This window comes from Canis lupus, chromosome 1, assembly GCF_011100685.1.
Source record: "Canis lupus familiaris isolate Mischka breed German Shepherd chromosome 1, alternate assembly UU_Cfam_GSD_1.0, whole genome shotgun sequence".
NCBI classification, from domain to species: Eukaryota; Metazoa; Chordata; class Mammalia; order Carnivora; family Canidae; genus Canis; species Canis lupus.
In genome coordinates this window covers 22,014,088-22,029,875 of record NC_049222.1, presented here as the reverse complement: position 1 = coordinate 22,029,875, position 15,788 = coordinate 22,014,088, and the positions used below count along the sequence as shown (strand labels likewise).

Sequence of the window (15,788 nt, the reverse complement as noted above, 5' to 3'; positions counted from 1 at the left end):
AATGAGTACAAAATTTTTTTAGAGAATTTTATAAAACCACATGTGTCATTATGCAGGTTCCGATTATGCTAATCAGGATCAAAGCCTGTGTGTACTTCACACAGTTCCTTCTGTCTCCCCAGTCAATAATATAAAGTCTTCCCATGAACTTGACATTTTGGAACAAGCAATATGAACCATAGGTATGCCTTAAGAGTCTAAAAACTTAATTACTCTGTGGGAAAGTGGGTAAAATTTCCATACTTTCTTTAAGGATTTCAATCTGAGAAAGCCTGCCACACCAAGTGCTAGAGGAAAGTTAGTTGTCACCAACGTATCATTGGCCCACATGGACCATGGACTTGGTCAATCACGCTTTACGCAATCATAGCCATAGATGGATTGCTGTAGACCGAAGGGCCCTTTGGGCTTTATTATTTGTTTCTTGTCTAAACAATATTTACACAGATAAAGCCTAAGCAACGATGAAAGCATTAGAGAAACCAAATCAAGTTATAAAAGGAGAAAAGCAAGCATAAAAAACAGTTATTAGATCGGCATTTATTTCCTTTACAGGAGGAAATAAAGCAGACGCTCCTTTTGATCTTGTTATTTTCAGTTATCCGTATAGTTATAAAACTGACAAGTCCTATACTAGACCCTGGAAGAAGCAATGTGCAACACTCCAAGAAGAAATGGACTTTTAAAATATATAGCTAGAAATGACACCAAAAGTGGAGTTGATAAAACCACTGTAAGGAAATGAGTGAATTACGGAAAATAGTTATTTTTGTAATATAGCAATACTGTTTCTAACGAGTTTTCCGATTGAATTAATTGTATTTTTTTCTGTTCTTCTCATGTTCCCTTTCATCATTATTGCCATGCATTTAACTCATTGTGATGTGTTACCACTGATATTTCTTTTTTTAACTCTTTTATTTACGTATTTATTTGTTTGTTTCATTTGGCGGGTTTTTAAACCCAGATCCCACTGACCCAGTTGATTATTATCCTTTGCTTGATGATTTCCCCACCTCGGTCCCAGATGTCTCCACCCCCATGCTCCCACCAGTAGGTGTACAGGCTGTGGCTCTTACCCACGATGCCGTGAGGGTCAGCTGGGCAGACAACTCTGTCCCTAAGAACCAAAAAACATCTGAAGTGCGACTTTACACTGTCCGGTGGAGGACCAGCTTTTCTGCGAATGCGAAATACAAGGTGAAGTTCTAATTGATAGTGTAAACTTTAAAATGAATTGTCATTTGCTGAATACATTGTTTTAAATGCTTCCTGGACTGTCATGAGTCATTTTTCTAGCAGTGGCACTAAATGGAAAACAAAGCATTTTAGTAACTCAATATCTAAAATTAGAATGGGAATAATTGTATCTTAGGAAACAATTCTAAGGCGAGGTAGAAAAAACATCAGGAGATGCAAAAGGTTATTTGAATTCTACCAGATGCTGCATTTGTATAAATAATTTGATTCTGTACAAGGGAATGCTGTTTTCCTTTAAAAATAGCAGGGCTCCACATTAATTTTTGGGGTATATTCGGGTGTCTTTCTTTTTATTTGGAATCTAGATTGACACCAAAGGCAACCCTATTAATGTTACAGAGACCCATTTTATAGTGTGTATGACTGTGAACACAGCTGGAAGATTTTGCTATAAAGTCCTTCGAAAGCACTCTAAGCCATTGGCATCTACTTCCTCAATTAGCCTTCAAGCACACTGATGTGGCGAAGGAAACCACAGTGCACACTCCCTTTTAACTAATTTGAATTAGACCAACCCTTTCACAGAGTCATCCCACAACCCTACTAAGAGCTCTGTAGCAATAGATATTTGAGGCATTGTCTTTACTACTTTTAAATCCCTGTCAGCCAGCCTTAGCAACCCCAGCAATTAGTTCAGTACAGGGACAATTCTATCACCTCCTAAGCCTGCCACAATGTTAGTACATACAAACAATGCGTAAAATGTAGACTAAAATGAGAAAATCAACGAGGACCGTCAAGTACCTACTGCTTCGTACCCAGAACTATACAAGATTATAGAGGCAGTTAAACACCAAACACCGTTGAGATGTTGCCATTTAACATGTTACATGTAATTTCAGAATGAGTAAGGCACTCAGTTCCATTGATATACTTCAAAGAACTGCTAAGTGACTCAAGTGAGATAATATATATCATTATATATATATGTACTTATACATATAATGATATATAAAATAAAAAGCTTCACAAGATGAAGAAGATAGTTTTAAAAATAAGATCATACATGGTATCCAATAACCAAGGAACCAAGGGTTCAATCCTGGCACTCCAGCTTCTTCAGACGCCCCTTATCTGAGAAGGGAAGATCCCTTTTCTTTACCACTCTACTGGGGTAGCTCTCAGAGAGAATTCGAATCTCTTGACATTTTATCCAGTGTTATTTCCACTAAACCGCCATCTTGCGTAATCTAGCCTCTACTCAGTGGTGATTTCAGAGATGGCAATACCCTTTGGGAGTGTCTGACTCTAAAGGCCCTGAAGATAAAGCCAAATCCCACCAATAATACTGTAAATCTGCCTCTTCCCTGCTGTAGCCATGCTGGATCTGCTTCTAGTCTCTTTCAACTTTTAACTGGTATAAAATTCACATTTCATCATAAATCAGTTTTTAGTTGAAACCGTTTTAAGAAGCTTTCTTTGGTACTGCCGCCCTGCTAGGTCAGATATTTGGAAAAACTCTCCAGGCAAGTCCAAAATAGTATCATTGATATAACATATGTTTTAAGTACCCTATCCATCTCCTTGCAGTATTAGATTTAAGACTCAGCGGAACTATAAATAAAGATAACATTATCAGATAAGACAACCAATGAAACATATGAGAACATTAAAAAAAAAGTCTCTCTTTATATACAGATTGCCCAATTCTAAGTTTACCTATAAAAGACTACTTTTAAAAATGTTATGCTCATAATTGCTGTACTTTGTCGATACATCCATTTCACAGAATGGCCATGGGTACTTTGCCAGTATGTGAAATGTTCTGAAGGACAATGATTGTTCTCTGAGGAATGGCTTAAGTTCCAGAATTTCTTGGGGCAGATTATTTCAGTTGATTAGTTAATACAGCAGATATGGAATTACTGAATCTCACAAAGAGTGCCTGTAAAGGAAGACTCAAAACAAAAACTATTCCTTGTAAGCAGAGGCTGGCTTCTCTCTTGGATTGAAATTTAGGAATAAAAGATTTTAAATATTCCTCTCCCCACGGTCTTCCCTGACCTAAGACTTTCAGCTACTACAATTCCGTCCCAACCTCCCCCACCCCCATACACACTCACACTGAGAAGAACAGTGTTACAGGAAAGGGCAGGGTAAGTTGGAGAGCAAGGATAAATACAGAACATATCAAGCCCAGTAGAAAGTAATACAATAAGCTGAAATTTTACAAATAATGGTAATAGAATGCTTTGGTTTTATATTGTGAACTTCTCAAACTACTTTCATACCTATTACTTCATCTCACTCCCCACTGCAGCTTTATAAGGTAGGCAGACCATACACAAGATACAGGGGGAAAAAATAAATACATGGCGTCTAATGACCTGGGTGCAAGAATTGGCTGTGTCCTGTCCTGTCACTGAACTTGCTCAATCTCATTTTTCTCAACTGTATGATTGGAATATTCACACTTACTGTAAAAAGAGTAAGATTCTCCATAGTTAAGCATGTATGTAGATCCCTTTACGAAGACATCAGTAGGTTGTGTAACTTGAAAAAGATTTCCAGTGAAACTGCAGCTGAAGCTCAGGTGACCTAGTGGCATTATCCAAAGCTATCCTCACAGGAGTACCCTCTACTTCATTTAATCCCAAATCAAGCTATATTCCAGACATTTATATCTTGGTTGTCTAAAACTCTGTTTTGATTTTCCTTATCAGAAGGAGGAATCTTCTATAATTTACTTCCTACTAAAATGATTAATCACATGATGTTTTATATGTATTTCTATTCAAAGGACGTTCACTGAGTATTGACTGGTGATTACCAGATATAACATGGCTATTACAGAAGATACAAAGATGTGCAAGACTGAGTCTTGCACACCCCAAGATACTCCAAATTCCATAGGGAACTTAACACCCGCCTAAAGTTATATATCATATTAGCAAATGCATGAAATATTATAGCTAGCATTTACTGAATACGTTCTCTGGACCAGATGCAGTATTTTACTTTACAGACCCTTTAAATAATGCTGGGAGCTCAGTGCTATGGTTATCTCCATTTTATGGATGAGGAAGAGAGGCTCAGAGAGGTACTATCTATTGTATTCTATGCTCACAAAAATAACTGGCCATGATTTTTCCAAAGTACTTCTAGGCTAATTATTTGTTCTGAGCAATAACTTTCCATGAAGTTCCTGAGAAAACCCAGTGAATTCATGCTATTTTACAGAATGCAAGTGTGTCATTCTAAAACACAAACAAGGACAGTTTTGCTTAGTGTCCTCCCAAACACTAGTGATGTTTATGCTCAGAGACTAGTTTTAAAAAAGTATGATTCTTTCCTCCTAGCTGAAATATTTCTCATTGCCCCATTTCTCCCCTTATCTCCATTTCTAAGACATAAAGGTGTTCATGATACTAAAGGAAGACAAGATTGGAAGTTATATAACAGCATGCCAGGTACTAGCTGCCCATGTCATGTTTTATTTGATGGAATTCTATCTTTCTGACGCTGCACAGTATTTTTACACTTACTTAGGCCTATATTTTTACAGCTATTTTTAAGAAGAGCTTCTGATAGATGTTTATGAGGTCATCACTTTAATGGGATGGATAGGCACACCGTCAAAATGTTATTAGTACAGTTAAATATTTATTTGGTTTTGTAATGAAATGTAGGATTTTCATAGCTATTATCTAAGGATTCATAGTAGAATAAAAAAGATATACCACACTACAGTAGTATAGGAGGAGTTAGGTGTGACATAGGCGGTGGAAAAGAGCTTTCCTTGATTTTCTAAACATAGATATGTAATAAATGTAATAAATATACAAGTAAAATGAAATATTAAACTTTGGAAGAGGATCAAGATCTAAATACCAAGCATAAATTGATACTTATAAGAGGGATAAATAGGCAAAATTTTCCTGGTCATATGGAAAATATTCAATTAACCTGGAAGATCAACTGTTTTTTTTTTTCTCACTTCCATTTTGATCTCTTAAGCAATAAAAAATAGATAATTTATTTCCTACTAAGACATCTGTAACTTGCTATTTAAAAGACAAAGAATGAATTCAAAAGACAAATAGTAATACTAATATAATCTTTAGTGTTAGTGTTCTAAAACAAAACAAGGACAATATTGCCTAATGGCCTCCCAAACACCAGTGATGTTTATGCTCAAATAGATACTTATCCGATATGTAGTTCTCTTCCTAATCAATTGCTCCAGTGACCATTCTTACATGTGTGTTTAATGTGAACTTTGCATAAAAAGAAGACTACACAGATACAACATTGTTTTTGTTTATTTTCTTTATAATAGCCAAACAGATTCTGGAATCACTACAGTTTTGTGCTATAAAGAATTTTTAAAAAATCACAAGCAGTAGAACTCTAAATGTTAATTTTATTACCAGAGGAAAATAATCATGAAAATCTATTTGCAATATCTATTGAAAAAAGGATTTTGATTATTACAAATAAATTAAAGTTAAAATGCAGATTACCTTAAAAATGGAATTGATAGAAGCAAGCAGAATTGGTCCTGACACCATGGTTATTCCCCTACTTGGGAAAATTATCAGCTAGCTGCCTCTCTGAACAACTTCACACTTGATTTTATCCATCATGTTTTGGATGTACAATCAGCCAGTGTAAACTGGTTGACAGAAAGGAAGTAGAGCAGTAGAGCCAGGGCTTTGCCTTAGCTCTTATGCTATTTGGAAATAGAAATAGACTCCTTTTTTTGGTTTGTTTTTTTGTTATTTGATAGTGTCTTTACATGTTTGCATTTACCAAGTTGATAGAGTTCATCTTTTTCTCTTTGGTTATTCCCCACTTGTACAGTCAGAAGACACAACATCTCTGAGTTACACAGCAACAGGCCTCAAACCCAACACGATGTATGAGTTCTCGGTCATGGTAACAAAAAACAGAAGGTCAAGCACATGGAGCATGACTGCCCATGCCACCACGTATGAAGCAGGTATGTGAAGAAAGGCTTGCTTCCAAATTTCTATTTTTGGAATAGAATATTTTGATGGTGTTTCCCATGTTTTGTGGAAGTTGGAACATACATGCACTATGATGGTCTAAGTTACGCCTTATCCTGCCGAAAACATTTTATACTTTGTAGTTCAAAGCACTTTTATATCAAGTATCATTGTCCCCACTCTAGAAAACAAAACAAAACAAAAAAAGAGTCCCCAGTGAATTGAGTAATCTAGTTTTAATCTGGGCATTAACTCCAGAGATCTGAATATAAATCTTTTCTTTGACCCCTTTAAATAAAGGCAGAAATCCATGCACTGAACTGTGTCCAAAACATTTGAGTCTTTGATTAGCAGTCATGGTGAGTATTTACTTTTTTGGAAAGAAATTAGATACAATGCTTTACAACCATAATCGCATTGATGTTTATCGTAAATAACCTCGGCTGGGTATGGGAAGAAGTTTCTGGGTGGTTATGTTCACTCCTTAGAAATAAGACAATGATATGGAAAAACCCTCATGCAATTTGAAATAGTTCAAATCACAATGCAATTCACTGTAAATTTTACCAGTCACATTTACTATGGATCGTAAATGTTGAATTTATAACCTTAACAGACATGCAGTGCACTTGGCTTTTATAGTTCGTGGAAATCCAACATCTGAAGAATACAGGGTTTAGCATGCTGTTTGACTGGTTTCATGGTATTCTCTTTCGGGGTAAACTATACCACACATTTCCAAATTTAAAAATATATATACCAATAAAACTCTCTGGGTAAGTCGAATTTCTTTTTCCATTAGGATTTTATCCGTAGCATTGCAGTTCTTTTATTCCAAGCTACTACCTTAATTCAGAGAGTTCACTGTTAATATTTTTTTTAAATTTGGGGGATACGTCTTTCTATAAGAAGTTGTCTAGTTTGTCCGATTTAATTCCAACATCCTCCTTTCTTTTTTTCATCTTCTATTTTACACGTTTATGTATATTAACTCTTACCCCTAGAATTCTGCTCTGGATGCCAATGTTCACAGCTTCTTAGGAAGAATAAGACATGCAGAGTGGGTTATGTCCTATGGGGAGAATAAGGACCCTGCTCTTCCTTTTTACTTAAAAAAAGATGAAGGCAGCCCAGGTGGCTCAGCGGGTTTAGGGTCACCTTCGGCCCAGGGCATGATCCTGGAGACTCAGGATCGAATCCCATGTCGAGCTTCCTGCATGGAGCCTGCTTCTCCCTCTGCCTGGGTCTCTGCCATTCTCTCTCTCTCTGTGTCTCTCATGAATAAATAAAATCTTTAAAAAAAAAAAAGATGAAAGAGTTAAACAGAAACCAATGAAACATTAGGTCTTCCCTGAACGAAAGAGAGTAGTAATTTCCTCTTAAAGCAAGCGAATTCATTCATTTTTCCCATTCATAAACATCAAATGGACCCTAACATCTGGCTTGATAAATATATCCTATTCATTTCTCATCAACTGCCTAGCCTGGTAGGGACACCAACGGTGAGACCCATTGCTGACAAAAAGATATTAACTGCTAGAAAGTGGTTAGTGGGAAGGTGATTGTCAAAACAGATAATGATCCGGACAAAAGTGTAAATAGCATGAGGATGAGATCCCTGGGTGATGATGAGAAGCAAAAAGTAATTCACAAGTGTCTGCAGACTTTATAACTGTGAGAAGGAAATGAAGTGAATGAAATAGTTCTAGGTTTGCTTCTAATTCTGCAGTAACATAAAGACTGTTTGGGACTGCATAGTTACGCACTTGTGCTGAAATTGCTTGCGATGGGCAAATCCTTGAAATAAAACATTCCATTCTGTCCATGTGATAAACCCTTAATTTTATTCTAGTTAAATAAAATAGAAATAACTGGAAGGAGATTTACAATCATGAAATAATACAGGAAAAAACCCAAAAACCTGAGGTAACATAAGAAATAAAACCACAGAGTTTGGGGCAAGGTGGAATCCGAACATTGATCCAAGGATAAATTCTGTCTGGAGAAATAAAGAGAGGTTTCACAAAAGAAATAATAATTGAGCAATGGCCTAGGTGAGTCATGAGGTACCCAATCCAGGGTCTTCAAAGGAAAAGAATAACATGTACAAAAGTACACAAGCAAGTATCAGCAAGATGTCATCTAGAGACATTTATGGCTGGTTCAGAGTGAGTGGAACACAGTATTCACAGGACAACCAGGGGAATTGAGGCAGTAAAAGGAAGTGCAGTACATACCAGGGCCTGATATTTATTGTTTTTTTTACATATTTACACTTTTTAAAGATTTTATTTATTTATTTGAAAGAGAAAGAGAGTGAACAAGAGAGAGCAGGAGTGGTAGGGCAGGGATAAGGGGGAGGGAGCTGACTCTCCACTGAGCAGGGAGCCCAACGCAGGGCTCCATCCCAGGACCCTGATCACGACCTGAGCTGGAGGCAGACACTTAACTGACTGGGCCACCCGGGCACCCCAAATATTTATTTATTTATTTATTTATTTATTTATTTATTTATTTATTTATTGACAGAGGGAGAGAGAGAGAGAGCAGGTGGAGGGGCGGCAGGAGAGGGAGAGAGAAGGTCCAGCAGACTTCCCGCTGAGCAGGGAGCCCAAGTTGTCCTCCATCCCACAACTCCAAGATCACAATCTGAGCCTAAACCAAGAGTTAGAGGCCACCCAGGTGCCCCACTTATTATTTGTTTTTTATTTACATTTAATCCAAGGAAGATTGGTCATCAGTGAGGAATTTCTGAAAGGTTGTCTCTAGGCAGAACCCAAGTGATTGGAGAGGAACAGACCAGAGACTTCTGCTAGACTCAGTAGGCATCGCTGAGGTTATTAGGGCCACATTCCTGTCCAAATACTGTGCACTTCATACAACAATCTGAAACTTTTGAGCTATTGATTCCAAGACCAGAGTCGCTATTCACCAACATTCATAGGGCTTGAGGAAAAAGAGAAACTTGCACAACACCTAAAATAGATCAGTTCTTAGATTGTTTTTTTTTTTTTTGAAAAATAATATACCTATTCAGTGTATTATTTTGATAGGTGAAGTTGAAGCATTTTATCTTTTTTGAGTACCAGAACGGATTCAGTGAAGCAATCTAATCATCACCATTTGACTGTTTTCTAAATAAGCATCGCTTTGAAATTTAACCTAGTTAGAAAAAAACAGATTATTCTGAATAGTTAGAAAGATCTGTTAATTACTTCCATAATTGGAAAACTCTTATTATGCTTGATATAATCTAAGTCAATTTGTGACCACATATTACCTTCCTATCTATGGCTTAGAAAATATCTTGAATGAACTCTTTATAAGAATGACCCTTCTTTAGATAGTGTTGCCTCCTTGATAGTTTGTTATAACAAATCTTGCCCTGCAAGAGTGTCCTTGTTCTTGTTTCATTAAACCATATACATACGAAGCTTCTTTACTTGGGGTTCAACTACACTAGACCTATGTACTCCCCTCCTTCTACTTTCTTCTTTTTTTTTCTCAGTTTAAATATATTGTGTACCTTGATCAGCGTATTATGATTAGGTGCAGCTTTGGTTAGCCTGGAATACTAGTGGCTTTGAGAATCAGAGCAATGGAAATAAAATATTATGATAGATGGAAATATTTGGTGTCCCCTCCATTTGAAATATATTCAGGTAGAGAAATGGAAATAGGGTGGCTCAGATTTTGCATGACAGGGCCAACAGAAGAACCAAAGAGAATGGTAAGAGTGAAGAGTTCAGAATTCGGACCAAGTTGTACCTATCTTGTAGGTACAAGCATTCTTATGCAGAGATCTGGGAATTCCTCCAGAACCTTTTAAGGAACTTAGATTATGTTCCGAAATTTCCCATGTCGAATCAAACTAAGGGTAATGAAAAGAGACTGTCAGTAACGGACTTGGAGCATTATGTATTGCCTAGGTGGAAAACTCACTGCATCCCAAAGCATAGACAGTGAGAAAGCAGATATAGAAGCCTAGAAGATACTGGACTGACTTAGACAGTTTACTGCCATCTTTAAAATATATTTAAAATTTTGTTGTGGGACGCCTGGGTGGTTCAGCGGTTGAGCATCTGCCTTCGGCTCAGGGCATGACCCCGAGGTCCCGGGATTGAGTCCCGCATCGGGCTACTTGCAGGAAGCCTGCTTCTCCCTCTGTCTGTGTCTCTGCCTCTCTCTGTGTCTCTCATGAATAAATAAATACGATCTTTAAAAAATATAAAAATAAAAATAAATAAAATAAAATTTTGTTGAGCACAAAGTAGGAGGAAAAATAATTTTCCCTTTATTCTTCTAGGTCCTGGGCTGAGACCTCTCTGTAATACAAGATAGATTAATAGCAGAAAAACAAACAGGAATTTAATAACCTGTATAGCTCTCGTTTACATGGAGAACACCCAAGAAAACTGAGTAACTCCCTGAATGACCCAAGTTATCACCTTAAATACAATCTCCAACTAAAACCAAAAGAATGTGTTGGGGTTTAGGGAGCCAGTTATATGATTTCAGGCAAGTCATAATAAATAAGGGGGTTGTTATTATGCAGATTTTAGTTCCTGCCTTCTTCCTAATAAGAGTTTCTAGAGATTTTATCATCCTCCTCTTCCTGATACAGAGAGGGAAACACTATTGTAAATACAAATTTCTCTTATGAAAAGGTAACATCTAGTAAGTTTTCAGATCTTTTTCTATGTCTACTATTAAAAAAAAAAATCAGCCTAAAATAGCCCTTATGCCAAAGAGGCATATTTTGGGGTGATAAATTCTGGTTCCCTTCCACAACATATGGGAAGAGTAGCTCTAAAACCCTTCTCAATCTGTGCCAGGCTAATACTACAACCTTCGTAGATTCCATACCTCCTCTGTTTTCAAATATTTCTTTATCTTCTAACTAAGGGATGCCTGGTATGTTTACCTAAGCAAGATGTTTTGACTTATATTTAAATTCATTCTCTTCTTCTCCTTCTCCTCCTCATCCCCCTTCTACCTACTCCTCCTTCTTTTTATTCTTCTTCTTGCTTTTGAGAAAATATAGAATTAGGTGGCATATTTTTTTAAAAACCTAAGGTTGTAACAGAACTGTGTCTCTTGGAGACATATAGCCATCAATTTAAGTATGTGTATCTTCCTTTGTTCCTATATAATGATTCTTACATGTTTAGTGAGGTGCTCACTTGGAAATATCCATTATACTTTTCTCCTCTGAATTCATACATATTCTGTTCACCTCTCTGTATTTACACCTTTGAAAGTCATTTAACCTCTATGGAAAAAACATTCACTTCTATATATTTGTTTGTTTGCTTATTTGATTAAAATACTTGAAATAAATTGTAAATGGTAAGATCAGCATGATATACTGCATGATGGATTCTGAGTGTCAACATCATGATTAAAAGTCCCATAAATGTCTGTTTTCTTTCACATCCAATGACAAGGCCTTGTCTCTGTTTCATCTCACAGCCCCGACCTCTGCTCCCAAGGATTTGACAGTCATTACTCGAGAAGGGAAGCCTCGTGCTGTCATTGTAAGTTGGCAGCCTCCTTTGGAAGCCAATGGGAAAATTACTGGTAAGTGTCTTTGCTTTACTTCCAGCATTGCTCTGCTTGGCCTGTGATTGCTTACTGTGAGCACTGCTCATGCCTCTGTGTATTAGTTTTCTGTCCCAGCATCTCAGTGGACTTCTCAACCCTTTCTGGTTGCCTCTTCTTGCCCCCACTGACCATGGAATCTCTTCTAATGGTGCCTTGCAAATAAGCACACATATAGATTTCTTTTGAGTTGCTTTCTGTGAATAATGTATATTTCAATTAGTTTAGACCTTTTGTTTTCCATCTTGTGGAGCACTGGGACAGTCTTCTAATGGAATCCCTCCAAGCATAAATGACTAAAAAAAAAAAAAAAAAAAAAAAAAAAGCCAGTTGTTTGGCAATTATAAAATACAAAGACACCTAATGGCTGTGTATTTTTGAATGGCACATACAAAGGAGGTTTGTCTGGGGGTTTTCAGTTTCTCACTTAACTCCTAGCTTCTTACTGAAATCATGAGGTTCGTAAAATACTTAATATTGACTGACAGAAATTGAACTTAATGAATATTTCACAGTGACAGATTTTATTTTGCCAAATATTGCTGATAACATCAATGCCTAATTAAAGCATCCATTAGAAGCCTGTAATGTTAATTTAGTATGAAAAATATAATGGAATTCTATCAGGGATTTTGCATTTAAATGATCACTTTAGGCTTTTAATAGATGTCTCCATAGCATATAATTATTATGAAAAATATTGTATAACTAAAAATGTGCACATTATAGTCTAATTAACTTGAACCATTGGGTTAGGCACATGTAAGAGTAACTCCTTTTTCTTTTTTTTTTTTTTTTTGCATACAAGAAGTGGATAGCATTATTATAAATTAACAAAGTAATTCAGTCATTCTGTGATAACAGAGATAAGCATGGAAATTACAGTTCAGATGGCACACTTACTTTGTATGAGTTACTTTCTGAATTTCCCAAAATGAAAAGATAATGTGAAAATTCCAAATGTGATTTAAATTTAAGCTGAAGACTTGTTTTCCCTAGGAAATTGTTCTTAGTGCAATACGAAACAGAAATTTCATTTGAGCTGACAAATATGGAAAAAGAAGAGGGATATTAAATCTCCCCCAAATTGTATATGCTTAGTTGTCACTCTGCCAGCCTTTTTAAAACTGAGGCTGGCTCATTCTAATTTCCTTTTTCTTTTTCCCTTCAATGTTATGATTTATTTTCATTGGTTCTAGTTCGGTACTTTTGTAGAGTTTGATTTGTTTACATGATGACTTTTTTATTATGTTATAAACAGTTATTTATAAGCGTATGTTAAATCAATAGATAATAAGTTTAAGAAAAAATAGAATAGAAGTTGTCTAAATAAAAACAAGTTCTGGTGGAAAAAATATATATTTTTTGATAGAGGATAAAATAAGCCATATACTACTCATATTCTCTGCTCTTATTTAAATAAATCTCATCAAATAGTCAATGTAAACAATAGAATGTGTTTTCAACTCTGGAAGAAGCTTAGTTTTGCTTATTGAGGAGAAAAAATGGAAGTCTGCCCCATATTAAGAAATGCAGATTAATCTAAGCAATAAAATTCTGTGTTTCAAAATCGCAGTACATGTAGAAGAAACCTTCTCCACATCTTTTATTTAGAGTTGTATATTAAGTATCCATTCTCTCACAATGGTAAAGTAAAAGTATGGGAGGCAATGTTTTTTACCTATAAAAGCCTAGTTCATTAATTAAAACCAAATTGTTGTTATCAGATTGAGATATTTTGAACTCAAGTCAACAGGGAGCAAACAGTAAGAATCCTTAAGACAGCTTCTCTTCCATATATATTTTGATTCTTCAATCAAATTACTTCCAGAAAACAGGATGATAAAATATTCAAAATACCAGGTAGCAGAAGGCCCAGATTTACTACATTCGGTTTCTCATTGAAGCACAAAGGAAATGTGAGCCCCTTTCCAGTGTGTCAGAGCATGTGTGTGTCTGTATGGGAGAATGTGCTCACATCCTACCTTTGTATTTGTTTGTTTAACCAAGTCCCTGCATGTATATAGCAGTAAAGTAGGATGGTTAAGAACCCAAGCTTCTTGGAGGGAGATGCCTGCGTAAGTTAACCTTCTTAAGTTCACTTTCTCATCTATAAGGTAAGGATAGTAATAGAACCTCTTTTGTGTAATGCAATAATAAAGTACTGAGAAAATTCTCTGATGTCCAGTGAGAACTAAAACAAATTAATGATTGTTATTCCCATTTCAAATCCATCCAAGGGTGAATCTTTACTGATGTACTCTGCATAGAACCAGATCATCACTTTGTAAATATAGATGCTTCAAAAAGATTAAACAAAAAAGAGGACAAAGAAGGAGATCTAAATAATGCCAGTGCCTAAATTCCTTGATTATAAACTGGCAGTTTAGGAATTTGGACTGACATTTTCAAGAGAGAATGGTTCAAAATGAATTAAGCATTCATTATATGTTTGGCATCCTGCTAAGTACTTTAGTAGATCATCTTATAGATGATCATATCTTCCTATTATTCCATGTTGAAATGAAGAGACAAGGGTCTCTTCTAGAGTAAATCCCAAAGTCAAATAATCAAGAAGTAACAGAGCTAGGATTTGTAACTCATGTTCAGACTCTTTACTCTTATACTATGTTTTGCTTCAGCTTATTAGTATTCAACTAGTCCAAACTGTGATTCTTAACTGATTTATGCTTTAATTTATCTGAGGAATGATTGAGAACGCTATATTTTAAAAGTTCCCAAGTGATTTTAATGTACAGCTAGGGGTTTGAAATATCGATCTAAATAAATGCAGCATCCAACATTATTTATGATGAGAGACCAACACAAAGAGAGAGTTAGATCTTCAGAGATTGTTTCCTTATCAATACGATCCAATGGATAAGATTATGTTCTTTTTTTGTGTTGTGTGATACTCTAGTCCAGTTCCTCTTTCTTGAAATTCTCTTCTTTCTTGATCTTTTAAGATCACCTACCCATTTTTCTTCCCAAATTCAGGCTACAACTTGTCAGTCTTGTTGGCAGACAGTTCTTTGACCTGTTCCTTAAGTAGATCTTTTTAGTCTATTTGTTACTTTCTCTGAAAAAGTGTGTATAGTATAGCCAGGGCTTCAGTGAACACAAATTTATGTCTCTGAAATCTATATCTCCATCCAAGGAACTCTAGATACATATATCCTGCATATTGTACATTTCCACTTTCCAATAGAAGGCACCTCCTTCTATTCCCCAATCTCTATCTCCTTTCTTCCTCTTTTTTTTTTTTTTTTTTTGTGTGTGTGTGTGTGTGTGTTCTGTTTGTTTGTTTGTTTGTTTGTGGGTTTTTTTTTTTTTTGGTCTATCTATCCTCCACCATACCAGCCAAAAAATGTACTATTGTATTTTGTACTACATTGTAAGACCATCCAGGATTGTGGACCCAACTGGGCACTCACTGCAATCATATGTGTCTAAATATTCCTACTCCTATCATATAAAGATTTTTCATGTTTACCCAGTTGCAAAAGTTGGAAATTTAGCTATCTTGACTTCTCCCTTTATGACCTCTTCCCATATAATCAGGAGAGAAAAATCTAAATAAAATCATAATACAGTGTTGAAAATTCTATAAGAACATATATAAGATTTAGTTCAATGCTTTCTCTTTAGTATCAATATTCTTGACACTTAGCTCGTAATTAATAAATATTTATTGAGTAGAATAACCATTGAATTGCTATTAAATCTATTGTTTGATTGAAATCAAAGTTCCAGCTCTTCCAAATATACTTCCCTAAGCTTTAATAATATTAAGAAAGAAGAAGAAGAAAGGAAGGAAGGAAGGAAGGAAGGAAGGAAGGAAGGAAGGAAGGAAGGAAAGAAAGAAAGAAAGAAAGAAAGAAAGAAAGAAAGAAAGAAAGAAAGAAAGAAAGAAAGAAAGAAAGAAAAAGAAAGAAGAAAGAAAGAAAAGAAAAGAAAAGAAAAGAAAAGAAAAGAAAA

General features: G+C 35.7%; 1 protein-coding gene across 5 annotated transcripts in view; it reads left to right on the top strand.

Annotated features, from left to right (window-relative positions):
* Positions 1 to 15,788, top strand: part of DCC (DCC netrin 1 receptor) — a 1,087,181-nt gene that overhangs the window by 964,022 nt on the left and 107,371 nt on the right. For 4 of the 5 annotated variants that reach the window (XM_038525971.1, XM_038525970.1, XM_038525973.1 and 1 more), the window contains 3 exons: positions 968 to 1,200; positions 6,064 to 6,202; positions 11,682 to 11,789. In XM_038525971.1, coding sequence (XP_038381899.1) covers positions 968 to 1,200; positions 6,064 to 6,202; positions 11,682 to 11,789 — 480 coding nt within the window. The remainder of the gene's footprint in view (positions 1 to 967; positions 1,201 to 6,063; positions 6,203 to 11,681; positions 11,790 to 15,788) is intronic. The other variant, XM_038525972.1, reaches the window with a different exon arrangement.